General features: G+C 37.5%; 2 protein-coding genes across 10 annotated transcripts in view; both read left to right on the top strand.

Annotated features, from left to right (window-relative positions):
* The window catches only part of pum2 (pumilio RNA-binding family member 2), a 205,034-nt gene extending 200,379 nt beyond the window's left edge, over positions 1-4,655 (top strand). For all 9 annotated transcript variants that reach the window (XM_084433346.1, XM_084433348.1, XM_084433344.1 and 6 more), the window contains 2 exons: positions 1,986-2,178; positions 2,266-4,655. In XM_084433346.1, the coding sequence (XP_084289472.1) occupies positions 1,986-2,178; positions 2,266-2,397 (325 nt within the window). In that variant the 3' untranslated portion in view covers positions 2,398-4,655. The remainder of the gene's footprint in view (positions 1-1,985; positions 2,179-2,265) is intronic.
* Positions 4,656-6,496: 1,841 nt separating this feature from the next.
* On the top strand, positions 6,497-8,166 carry LOC311304969 (rho-related GTP-binding protein RhoB). The gene has a single exon (XM_084432374.1). The coding sequence runs from the start codon at positions 6,980-6,982 to the stop codon at positions 7,637-7,639; it is 660 nt and encodes a 219-aa protein (XP_084288500.1). The 5' UTR covers positions 6,497-6,979; the 3' UTR covers positions 7,640-8,166.
* Positions 8,167-13,994: the final 5,828 nt, after the last annotated feature.

Here is a 13,994-nt window from a genome sequence, read left to right as displayed (position 1 = left end):
CTATCCCTAAACCTACCCATCACAGGAAACATTCTGCATTTTTACATTTTTTAAAAAACACTGCTTAGTATGTTTTTAAAGCCATTTGAAAAATGAGGACCCCCAAAATGTCCTCATAAATCACGTATTTTCCCCGTGTCCTCATTTGCAGGTGTGTTATCATAAAAATGTCCTCAGTTGTCATGAAAACAAGTACACACACACACACACACACACACACACACACACACACACACACACAGTCCAGTGTAACCTACAGAAAACTGCAGTATAAAACTGAATCATTTACACACACACACACACACAAAGTCCAGTGTAACCTACAGAAAACTGCAGTATAAAACTGAATCATTTACAGTAAGCCTTTCACAGAACAGTAGTGTTTCTGCAAATAAAACATAATTCTTTCATGCCAAAATCAATCATCTTGCATGGGAAATTACACTACTGTTAGTAATAATTTCATAATTTTACAAGCTTTAATCTTATAGGCTACTGACCTTGATTCTTTCAGCCCTAGCAACTGTTTTGGAAGTTGACGCCTCGGTGTAGGTGAGCTGCTTTTTCTTGGCTGATTCCGCTGCTGCTTTAACCATCCTCAAATGTTTGGCGGTGGCAAAGTGGTTGTCCAGCGTAGACTTCCGCCTGTGGTCCAACACGCAGTTGCACGGAGTGCAAAATAATTTGCCCCCACTGTCATGTAACACACTGGGAAACTGCTTTGCGCGGTCTTTTGCGCTTATGTTTGTTGGCAAATGAGAACGATTTGCGGGCTTCATCATGGTTTCATCGGGGTTTGCAGCTTTTCAATAATGTCGCGTAATTACGTCACTTCATAACGTTCCCATGGCAACAGGGGAAATGGCTGCGCTTGTGTGAAGTAAATGTAAAACTTTCTGCTAAGATATATGTGACTTTTTGCACCGAAAATGCAGGGATTATGAAATCATGCAAGCCCGAATATTTTGTGCACGGAAATCTGCAATTTATGCGGCGAAAGTGCGGCGTATTTGAAAAAATGCGTCCCCTGCATAAATATGCGGACTTTGGCTGATTATGCATGGAATCATGCGATCGCATAATCGCGTTTTTCTGGAGGGACTGATATATATACAGGCTGAAGACTTTTTTTGCAGTGAGCCCCACCCTTCTTTCCCCCATGTGGAACACATTTGCATAGTTAACGGATTTGGATGGATTCTTGTGACACATCGTTGTTTCAGCCGCCGCTGCTGCTGCATCCAAAAAGTCCTAATGAATTTTTATGGCGGTCTGGCATAAAACTGGGCCCTGGAATGGGCTTTCACTTTTTTAGGGTTGAAGGCCTCACCTTTCTTTGGCCAAACAAAAGCTACATCCATGTGGCTAAACAGTTTTGCTTTACCAGATCACATGACAGACTTCCAAAACTCATCCCCATCTTTTAAATATTAATGGGCAAACTTCAGTCTTGCTTTGTATTGCTGTGCGAGCAATGGAGTTTTATTTGTGCATTGTATTTGAAGTTCTCCACGATGAAGATCCCACACAACAGTCTTCCTTGACATTTCAAGTCCAGAAGAGGGCAGTTTAAGAACTATATTTTCTGTCCAAAATTTAGGGCACTAAATCTTGCACTTGCAACCACACACAGGTTTATTTTTAACAATGTCTCTCCTTGTACTTTGCTATGATGGAAGGTAAAGCTGTTCTAGACACTGTGGGAACGCTTCGAATTTGCTGTATAGCTATCCCCCTTAAGATGAGCATCCGCCATCTTCTTTCTGAGGTTCAGATTTATTTCTTTGCTCTTTGGCATGATGTAATTCTTTGTTACATAGAATGTTAGAGTGAAGCCTCAAGAATCTTAGATAAGAATCTTCAAATGCCACTAGCTCTGTTCATTGAAGTCTATGTAGAATTCAGTGCTGATGTTGTTTTAGACGTCTCCTGAATCAATGAATTGACCTCCCTGTTTTTTTTGTATACATGTCTGTCTCTTACAGTAATGTTGTAGAGAAGTGTGTGATTCATTCGTCCCGTGCAGAGAGGGCCCTGCTCATCGATGAAGTCTGCTGTCAGAAGGACGGCCCTCACAGTGCCCTCTACACCATGATGAAGGACCAGTATGCAAATTATGTGGTGCAACGGATGATTGACATGGCTGAGCCCGCCCAGCGCAAGATCATAATGCACAAGGTATAAGCAGAGAATGCTTTGTCAAATCAGTATAAAAATTAAAAGAATGATTAATGCCTTTTAAACAATTTATGTTGTCAATTCCAGATCCGGCCCCATATTGCCACTCTCCGTAAATACACATATGGAAAACACATACTGGCTAAGCTGGAGAAGTACTACATGAAGAGCGGATCAGACCTAGGCCCCATTGGGGGCCCCACCAATGGCCTAATGTAGGGGCCTGACACCCAACCCTCGCCCCTTTCCCTCAAAACCACATTTGGTATGGGCATCTCCTCCACCGTGGAGTTCTGTCATAGCCTTTAGGGGTTTTACCAAAAAAAATGAAAGGAAAAGAACGCTGAGACATCTGACCAGTCCCTGATGCAGTCTCCGTTGTTACCCCCCACCCACCAGAGAGTGCATGGTCTGTAAGCTGTTTCCTGGGTAAAGCACAACACCCTCGTTTATGATGTAATTGATGTAACTGACTGTTTCTTTTTGTTTTCTAGTAAATATCTTGTACATTTTTTTTACCTTGTACATTCTCTGTAGAAAAAAGTTTGCTGAAAATTTACAGTTCTTACAATTTACACCAGCAAGTGACTTTATAAGGCCAAACTGAGTGATCCTTTTAAATGATTTTCCTATTCTATTTTTGTTTTTATATCCAGACCTCTTAATGGCACAGTTAAGAAGTGTGGTACGTTTAAGCCCTGTTTTAGCACTATGGTACACAAGCCAAAGCTGCTGATGAAAAATAATGAACCAGTCAGCTTGATCTTCACGTAACTTGCTTGTGGACATCAAGTCTGCCATGCCATTGAGTTAGTTGGGTTAAGAAATCCACAACCAATCATAGAGCCTTGCTGCCTACAGTTTGCTGCCTTTAAATGGGAGTGGTATCATCCGGACGTGCTTTGATGTGGCTGCACATGCCATCTCTTTTCTTTCCCTCCCTCATTTTACTAACTGCTCCGTCTTTGGTGTGAGTGTTTTTCTTTTTTTAAAGGGCATGCGTGTGGCTGCAATATACTCTACATCCCACTGACCAAGTCTGTTCCACACATAGCTATTGTCTCGGTTTTTGTGTTTCGAATGACGTCTAAGGACACCAGAGCTCCTGCCATTTTATACAGCTATGAGACCGATACCATGGTAGACAGATGAAACCTGGAATAATTTTTCTATTTTGGGGTGCATGGGAGATATTGTGAGACATGAAGGGGTGGGGAGATTTGGCATGCTGTGTCTGGATTTAATGTTTTAACGGAATGATTTTTCTTTGTCATGTTTGTTGAACATTGTCGATCGAGTAGTTTTTTTGAACACTGCCCTAGAAACAGTATGGTTGTATACTGATTATCATCTCTTTACATTGTAATAGCTTAGGCAAAATGTATAGCTTCTTTATGTACAAGTAAATATGAAATTGTTGCTGTTTTTCGGGTGTGGGGGGAGACGGCGCTTAAGTTTTTAGATGAGCAAAGTCTAGAGGTAGGTGGGCGACGTCCCTGTCCTTGGTGTCATCCCAGGATGTTTGGCTTCTGAACGTGTAGAACAGAACTGATTTCATGAACGTGAGATGTTTGTGGGGTCGGGTCAAATGTGCGGCGTTCAACTGTGTAAATTGAGTGCAGGAGAGTACTTTTTCAGAGAATGGACATGGGGCTGCCGTCTTCTGCACAATTTTTCTGTATGGCTAATATATTAATGGCTTCGTTCTTTTGCTTCATATGAATAAATGTAGAATACATGTAGTATATGTGGAGTTAAGTGTAAGTTTATTAGTTGAATAGAAGAAAAAAAATATATAGTTGTAATGTAGGACAGGCTAAATTGCATAGTGATTTGCTTTTATTTTGTCTGTACAGTTGTACATTTGTAAACGTTAATGCTGTAAATGGAATGTCTTTTACACTTTTTGGGGAAGAAAAAATTAGCAAAATGTGCATTTTGATGTGTGAATATTCATCACTCCTTTCCCTTTGAATATAATGTATACAGTTTTCTTTGAAGCATTATTTTAAAAAAATCTTTTTATGCATCACAATATCAAGAGGGTTTTGTTTTTAATCAGTTTTTGGAAAAGGTCAGCCTCTTTATGTACCTGGAGCAGTGACACCTTCTGCTGACATTGTCATTTTGACTTGTGGCAGTTGAATAAAATAATTAAAAATTAATGAATTAAAAAGAACATGGGGCTGTGTTTGGTCCTACCTGCTACCATGGAAATTTCACACGACAAGAATTATTTTTGTATAAAGGAGTGCTGTATTTTGGAGCAGCCACTAACTTGTAAGCAAAATAATTGTAAGATATTGTCAATTATATAAATATGAACATATGAGTTTTGTCACACTGTCAAAGTCATGTACATTTTCAGGTGGCCTTATGTACATTTCCAGATGTTAGATGAGGAAAACAGATTTTCTTTCTTTTTTTCGAAGCAGAATTGTGACTATGTATGATTAAACTGTTCTTCTAACATTTGATTTTGTTGTCTGAAGCTTTTATTGTTCACTCTGATTACACTATATTCACTACACACTCATTGACCACTGAAAATAATTATTAAATAAAATTAATTATTTAAATGTTTTGGTTATCACACAAAGCAGGTTAATGTTTGAATTCAGATTTCTACATTTTTGCAACCCCTTTAGCCTCAAGTACCTTATTGCTTTTATAAACTGTTACCACACAATCACTGTAAAAAAAAAAAAAAAAGTTGCTGCTTTAAACATTCAAGTTGATTGTACTTAAAGTAATTTCAACTTAAATTACATTAAACTGACTTTAAATATGTTGTCTTGTATAACTTGGAAAAAAGTTGAAAATTGCTTAACTTATTTTGATCAGTTCATATATATTTTTACATTGTATACAAGACAAAAATACATGCATTTATGTTGCATTTGAAATGAAATCATTAAACGTCATGTTTCTAACATGCCACATCTGACTCATACCATGGAGTTTGAATGAAGACTAACCTTTTGCGCCCCCTTTTGCTTTTATTTGTTACTGCAATTTGGGAAACTTTCTTTGCCCCTGCATGCGAGTTTTAAATCTTAAATCTATTTGTACTTTCCTTCAAAAAGATGCTGTCACCATTTCAAACTGTACTGTTTGTTGGAATAGACTGGTGGAAGGTTTATTGTGAATGGCCATCTGGACTTTACCAAACAAACATTTATTAGTAAATAAAGTTAAGAAAATAACTTTCAAAATTTTACACAGATAAATCATTTTCTTGGTAAATTTTCTTGGCTGAACTTTAGTTTATTTTGGCTATGTGCTCATGTAAGAAAATTTTGGAAAGATTTGACTAGATTTATAATTGATAACATCTGACCCCACTTTTTCTTTGTATTTAGAAAACGTTATATTTGGTTTTACTAATATTCCCTCAAATAAAAAGGAAATAATACTAGGCTATATTATACATTTTATTTTATTTTTGCTAAATTTCATATAAGGCAGGCTAAATCTAAGTACAGTAAAACCCAACCTGTTTTTTTGTTGTTGAAAAAGAAATTCAAAAATAAATCAAGACTATTTTTCATTCAGAAAGCAATTAAAACTTTCTATATGTGAGTCCTTTAATATAATTACATAATGTTTAGCTTACCCCCTGGCTGTAAGTTATTGTATGGAATTACTTTTATGTCGTTTTTATTCAATCAAACATAGGCCTGTGTTTGAGTGCAAAAATAATGATATTGTAATTAAAAAATGAAAGATTGCAAATAAAATATCTTCTTAAAGCTGTTTTAATTATACAAAATAAAGTAACTGATAAAACTTTGCAGTGCGAGACTGCGAGTATGTGTTTGGTTTTTTTTTTTTTTTTTTTTTTTTTTTTTTTTTTTTTTACAGTTTTCGTTACGCACTGCAGGCACAAATTAGTCATCCAGCGAGGAGGAGCGAATGTAATTTGGGCCTGATGGGTGGAGCTAGAATATCCAACCACACACACTCTCTCTCTCTCTCCCTCCACCACCCCATGAGACGTCCAGAGAGGAGGAGCTGGACACCATTTGACTCATGAGTAGGCCTACCACTTGGTGGAGGGTCGCATCTGTCACTTTTTTCACCCCTGATGAAAATTTGCTTCCCTCCAAACAAGCTAGTTATTGGCCTTTTGGCCTCATCTTCTATTAATGCAGTCAAAGCATGCTATTTCTTGCAGCGTGTAGTCAAACATGATATCAGAAACAATTGGATGTGTGAGTAAATTAGCTCATCCAGATATAATTTGATATAATTATATTATGTTCAAACCTGTTTTCACTGTTCAAACTGGGGCATCAAACATGATCTATGCCATCAGTGTGTGTGTGTGTGTGTGTGTTTGTGTATGTTTATTTGTTCTCCATTGTGGAGGTGTTTTTTGTTTGTTTGGGGTTTTTTTTTTGGACAAATTATGTAAGATAGAGCAACTTGTGTAGTCTCACCTATTCTCTCTGTGTGTATGTCTGTGTGTGTGGCCTTGGGGGAGTTCTTAAAATTCAAAATGGTGAAAAAAATGGAATAGATGGAAATGAAATGTAGGACAATGAGCTTTTCTTTTCTTTTTCTTTTTTTTTTTTTACTGGTAATTATCCCAGAATGAGTATCAATATTTTTTACTGTAGTGTTTATCCCACAATGCTTTTTGTTTGGGTGACTCCTCTAATGAAATTGTTAAAAAACTGTCCCGACAACACTTGACTCATGTGGAAAGAGAGTGAAGTCAGAGGCATTCCCTCACACTGATTGGACTGCTATATTAGGAACTCACAGAGTGCTTATAAAGTCTGACACTTCATGGTTAATGATCAGAAACACTGCCGCCTACACAGTTTTACTAGTTATTCCGCTACTTTCAGTTCGTGTAACTCTTATGGCGAACATTCGTAAAAAGCTGGTGGTGGTTGGGGACGGGGCATGTGGAAAGACTTGTCTTTTAATCGTTTTCAGCAAAGATGAATTTCCAGAGGTTTACGTGCCCACCGTTTTTGAAAACTACGTCGCGGACATTGAAGTGGACAATAAACGAGTCCAGCTGGCTTTATGGGACACGGCGGGACAGGAGGACTACGACCGCCTCAGACCCCTGTCCTATCCGGACACTGATGTCATTCTCATGTGCTTCTCAGTGGACAGCCCGGACTCTCTGGAAAACATCCCAGAAAAGTGGGTGCCAGAGGTGAAACATTTCTGTCCTAATGTGCCCATCATTTTGGTGGCTAATAAGAAAGACTTGCGAAGCGATCACAGTGTAAGGAGTGAGCTGTCGAGAATGAAACAGGAGCCCGTGAGAACAGAGGACGGGCACACAATGGCTGCTGGCATCGGGGCCTGTGACTACATGGAGTGCTCTGCCAAAACCAAGGAGGGGGTTCGGGAGGTGTTTGAGACCGCTACTCGAGCTTCCTTACAGAGGAGAACAAGACCACCCACTGGCTGTTTGAACTGTTGCAGACTGATGTGAAAGACTTTATATCCGTTAAGTCACAGAACACGCTATGTATTGTGTCTAATTTTTCAAAGCAAGTAAAGTACAGTATGATCCACTGAAAATAAGAGATCAAGAGGCTACTGACCGTCTTTGAAATGTTGCTGATTGATGGAATGAGAAGTTTAAACCCACCGTTAAGTTTGTAGACTTTGCACAGGTTTGTTTTTGTAAGCATGCTCACTAAATAAATGGATTTGCTTTCAGAATATGCCCCACAAAACCGTGTTTATTATTGTTTTCTAAAGTTACGCTGTCAGCGTTAAAGGATTTATAAGGACATTTCTATCATAATTTGGAACATCTCTTAAAAGAGACATGGGGACATTTCATATTTAACAATATTATTGATCTGCCTTACTTAAGGTGGACGATGACGCAATTTAATTCTAGAAACAAACTTTGTTGTATTATTTTCATGTTATCACTGTGAAGCTGCTTTGATACAATCTGCATTGTAAAAAGCGCTATTTAAATAAAGGTGACTTGACTTGACTTAAAAAGATCATATAATAATTTTCTAAAAAAGAAAAAAAGAAATAACATCATAGGAAATCCCTGTTTTCCTGTTGGAAATCCCTGTTGGCCTACCTGTTTTTTTTTTTTTTTTTTTTTTTTTTTTTTTTCTGACCTTTGCCATTCTTCACTGTATCAGTGTCTGATTTCAGTGTATGGTTTTATTTGAGTAGAGGATTCTTATGTGATTCTTTTACACAGCCTCTTAAACCATGGACCACATCATACTGGATGACATGAAAAAAGATCATTCTTGGCTGTGATTAAGGTTTACACAGGCCCCTAGGCTCAGGGATTTCTTGAGGCCCCTAGGCCTCCCCCAAGACAACACACACGCACACACAATACAAACACAAAAAGTATGATTCAAATGTTGCATCACAAATTATCATCATAAATATTAGTGATAAATTAAATATCACTAATAATGGCTATTTGAGTGAGGTGATTCAATCTCTGCTGGATTTTTTAAATGGGGTGGGACAGAGAGAACCAAGAACCAGTCAGAGGGACCAGGGAAAACAGAAATAAATACTGGCTCCATAAGAGGATTTTATGGTATTTAACATTTAGCAGTAAATCATGCAATTTATCATCTGTATTACTATTGTGTAACCACTATGCCCTATACATAAATATATATATAAATATAGCTGTGTATTCCCTTGCTGGGAACATTGGATTCAGACATGCATTTGGTTTTGTTTTGCGTTTGGATATGTATATTTAGACATTATTAAGGACTTCTTTTATCAAAGTTGAGATTGTTTTGTTGTTGTTGTTATTTTTTTTTAATTTAAAGTTAGTTTGAAGTGTCCGTTTTTTTATTATTGTTACAGTCAAATCTGGACACAAAGAAAGCATTCTGTTACACATACAGTAGACTATTAAAAACATATAATAACTTCATCAGAATATGTGCGTAAGTGAGCAAGTGTATAAAGTCATGTATAATATATTTGATCATTCCATTGCGCTGAACCTTACGTTTTTTCCATTCCACTGCACAACTTTTCTATAGTTTTTTCTAAGTAAACATGCTCTTGAGGAACGTGTTTGGCTGTTGAGCTCTGCTGTGTTTTTGTTCATGCTCATAAAGCTGCTTCACCAAGCGCGCTCTTGCAGTGTTGCCATGTCCATTTATAAGGTATCTTTGGGATTGTTATTTTTCCATATTAAGAGGGGAAGTGACAACTTCAGCTGGAGTGTGTAGGCTACATGGCTGGAGTGTGTAGGCTACATGGCTATGGCTTTTGTGCCAGTGTCATAGTTTTTTGAACGGAGAAAAGTCATCTGTTAAAGCCCAGCTAACAATTTTAGGTTATAAGAACGTTTCCGTAACGTTCCCATTAAGTTATAAAAACGTTATTTCTGAATGTTCTAGAAACGTTCAAAGCGTCCAGTTTTTTAGACGTTGTATTAACGTTATTTCTTAGTTATAAGAACGTTATTCAAAACGTTATTAGAACGTTCTATTCTCCTGTTATATAAATGTTGTATTAACGTTCTTGCTTGGTTATAAGAACGTTGTTCAAACGTTATTGGAACATTCAATTCTTAGGTTATAAGAACGTTTCCATAACGTTCCCATTAAGTTATAAAAACGTTATTTCTGAATGTTCTAGGAACGTTCAAAGCGTCCAGTTTTTTGGACGTTGTATTAACGTTATTTCTTAGTTATAAGAACGTTATTCAAAACGTTATTAGAACGTTCAATTCTCCTGTTATATAAACGTTGTATTAATGCTCTTGCTTGGTTATAAGAACGTTATTCAAACGTTATTAGAACATTCAATTCTCCCGTTATATAAACGTTTTCTTAATGTTTTTCTAAGATTATGAAAAACGTTCTTAAAACATTCCATTCACTTGTTTAAACATTCTCAATGTTTTTGCAAATAATGTATATATGACAATCATTTTATAAAAGCACCTTATTAAGAGCTTTCAAATTTAAAAATTAAGACAAAAGATCTAGAAAGATAATTAAAATCAAAAAGACCCATGAATCATGTCTATAATATGTGTAATGTAGTCCACTGAAGACGGGCTGAAGTGAACCAAAGTGTAGTTTATTTCAAGATACAGATACAATTGAAACCGACTTGGGTTAAATTGAAATATGAAATTAACATGAAAATAAACCTGGACTAACATAGAACAAACTGATTAAACTTCAAAATAATGAAACATGAAACAAAACTAAAACTACCTCTTTACCTAACCCTAACCTATCAGCAAGCTAAAAAAAAAAAAAAAAAACATTTTAAATGACATTATCCACAATCACATCAGCTTCCACTTCCGGCACATCGGACTGGACTGGACTGGACCCTGAGAGGATCTCCGGAGATACTGCAGGGAGAAAATAAAACAGTGTTGTATTAAAGTGTGGTGAGATTAGTATAAAAGCACTGGGATGCTGTACTTGCTCATGCAGAATATCTAATTAAATTTTCTGACAATTTACAAAAAGTTTAATCTGCTTTGGAATATTGGGAGAACACATGAAGATACGAGACTAGCTCTCTGCTCTTGTCCCTAAGCCCAGAGTTTATATTGCTTTTCATGCTCAAGGACTTTGCATTGTTTCTATTTTAATGCACTCTTAAAGTTTAAATTGCATTAATGAACCGTGCCACATCCCAAAACTGCAATCTAATGATAACTTTGCTTAAATCAAAAATATTTTAAAAGGTCATTAATGGATCATAATTATTGCACAAATATTATTAAGCAACAAAAAGATTAAAATATTAAATAATTATTGAACTAAAATATAGTACATTTATTGAATTGATGAAAAGGTACACTTAAGGTGTTTGGTCACTTGAGTGTGACCCAATTATCATATAGGAAAACACGAGGGTTAAACTCAAGAAAAACATTAATGTTGTCTCTCCATCACTCCCCAGAATAAAATGCCCCAGTTAATGTGGTCCTCGTAGTAATCAATGCATATTATGCGTTAATATTTAGCAAAAATTGCTGTGAATATAATTTGTTGTCTCCACTGATCTATATAGATCAGTGGTTGTCTCTCGCCATTGGCTACCATACAATATTTTTCCAAATTAAGGTCCCATGATATTCCACCGAAAGGGGGGGGGGACTTAGGCTCTCTTTTGAGAGCTACATGAACCATGTGACCACAAGATCAAAGTTGTGCGCAACTCTCTTTCAACGGCTCTGCATCACTGCAACGCCAGAGGCGCCGGTTACCATAGAAATTCGCGCCTACAACTGCTGCACCAAGCCAAAAATACAAATTTTAACGCAATTTGAGCAAAAAATAAATAAAAATAGCTGCCTGGAGGAATTGAAAATATGGCCTTCCATACACTGTATAAATTAGCACAATTTACAATACTGATGGTTGTTAAAACGCGTAACGTTAATTACAGTCTGTGAAAAGGGTCCATTACTGTTGTCAAGTGCTCGATCCAAATATCAAATTTAAGAGGAGCCTGGGGATATCCTTCCTTTTTAAATGTCACATAGGAGCTTGTTATAACCTGTAAAACTGCAAACACTGTGGACAACTTACACGATAAAATTACAAATAAGTTACAGATTTCAGATGACGAACTTGACACATGAAACAGATAACTGGAGGGGGAAATACCCAGACCATAGCTAAGCTAACTTAATTGAGCTAAGGTTAGCCGATTAACTTTTGAATCTCAAGAACGCGTTCAAATTAAAATCAGTTTAGCTATATTGAAAAGGCGAACAAGGACACTGGAAAAGGTGAATCTAAATAAAGACATCAATGTAATTTCGCGTTTATTCTTCAGTTTTAACTACATTGTGTAGTGTTGTTAACTGCTCTGTGGACTGAGGGGAGCAGTTTACGTTACTCAAGACAGTTCATGCAAACTGTTGATCTAGTCAACTTTATTAAAACAGTAGCAACTGCTGCAAAACTAAGTTAATTAGCACTGATACAAGTATTTGATTCATACAACACGCAAAATTCAACTTACCTAAAAGCTGTCGTCTCCTTGTCCGACATCTTGTCCCGCTGACGCTGTGTTTGATTGACGGGTCGTGCCGTGCGCTGCAAAACCACGCCCATCTTAGGTAATAGGTCGTTCGGACGTGGGGAATGATCAGATAAAACTACAGTCTATCATAACACATTCCCTGTTTTCTCTTTGACTGTAATTGCAAAAGTTTATTTTATTTTTTTTGTATGATGAAGAGCCTGCGTGCTCGAAACGTTACCGCTATGCGATAGTTGTCTTGATAATAAATATTTTTGATAATTTTGGAGCTTAGGTACGGAGCCCCCCTAGTCCCACTTTGGCAAAAAAAAAATTATAGTCCCACTTTGTCAAAAAAAAAAAAAAAAAAAAAAAAAAAAATTATAGTCCCACTTTGTCAAAAAAAAAAAAAAAAAAAAAAAAAAAAAAATTTATAGTCCCACTTTGTCAAAAAAAAAAAAAAAAAATTATAACTATCTCGTGGCCTCAAGATACTATCTCGTGGCCTCAAGATACTATCTCGTGGCCTCAAGATAGTAACTCGTGGCCTCAAGATAGTAACTCGTGGCCTCAAGATACTATCTCGTGGCCTCAAGATAGTAACTCGTGGCCTCAAGATAGTAACTCGTGGCCTCAAGATACTATCTCGTGGCCTCAAGATAGTAACTCGTGGCCTCAAGATAGTATCTCGTGGCCTCAAGATAGTAACTCGTGGCCTCAAGATAGTAACTCGTGGCCTCAAGATACTATCTCGTGGCCTCAAGATAGTAACTCGTGGCCTCAAGATAGTAACTCGTGGCCTCAAGATAAGTGTATATAAAAGGAGAATGCACAATGGAGCAGCTTTTCTCCCCAAAGCAGAGAGTGCACGCAAAGCTGCCACCTGCTTAAGGCACTTCTTGGTAATAGCTATGGATAGAGATCATTTGATAAAGTTGTATTTTAATTTAGGGATGCGTTACCAGGATATACTGAACACACTTGCTTTGCAAGGGATTATTGTCAGTAAAAGGCAGTTAATGAAGACATTGAAAGTTTATGGATTACATCGTCGGCAATATGATAATTTAGAGGATGCTGTCGACTTTATATGTAGTCAACTGGAAGGCCCTGGAAAACTTCATGGATACCGGTGGATGTATGTGAAGTGTTTGGAGCGAGGCATCCGTGTCAGGAAAGAAGACGTAAGGATCCTTCTGTCTCAGCTGGACCCAGTCAATTCTGAAGCTCGCCAGAGACGACGTCTTAGACGAAGGCAGTATTTTTCACAGGGGCCTAATTTCATATGGCATGTAGATTCCTACGACAAACTCAAGCCGTATGGTATATGCATTAATGGATGCATAGACGGATATTCCCGTAGGATTATATGGCTAAGAGCAGCCTACACAAACAGCGATCCAAAAGTTATTGGAAGCTACTTTGTTGAAGCAATAGAGCAGGCTGGCGGTTACCCAAGGCTTTTACGCACAGACATGGGTACAGAGAATGCTTTGGTAAGAGACATCCAACAGTATTTGCGTCGAAATGATGAAGATGACAGAGCAGGAGAGAGGAGCTATATAACAGGAGCAAGCACGGCAAACCAGCGGATAGAGAGCTGGTGGGGACAAATGAGAAAGGAAGGGATTGAACACTGGATCCAGCAACTTGGACAACTCAAGGATGAAGGGCTCTTCTCCGGCGACTTCCTGGACAAAGCACTTGTCCAATTTTGCTTCATGGCAATCATTCAGGTAATATAAAATGACGACGATGATCTGACAATAGCTAGTTAGTAGTAGCTGTTAAACAGTAGCTGTTCATGCATCTGTGGGGGTCACTAATTA

Source organism: Rutilus rutilus (assembly GCF_951802725.1).
Source record: "Rutilus rutilus genome assembly, chromosome: 15".
NCBI lineage: Eukaryota > Metazoa > Chordata > Actinopteri > Cypriniformes > Leuciscidae > Rutilus > Rutilus rutilus.
The sequence above is the reverse complement of the archived record's forward strand: the minus strand, read 5'-3'. Positions and strand labels throughout refer to the sequence as shown.

Coding starts and splice junctions, on each gene's coding strand:
- LOC311304969 (XM_084432374.1), top strand. CDS start 6,980: ATGATCAGAAACACTGCCGCCTACACAGTTTTACTAGTTATTCCGCTA.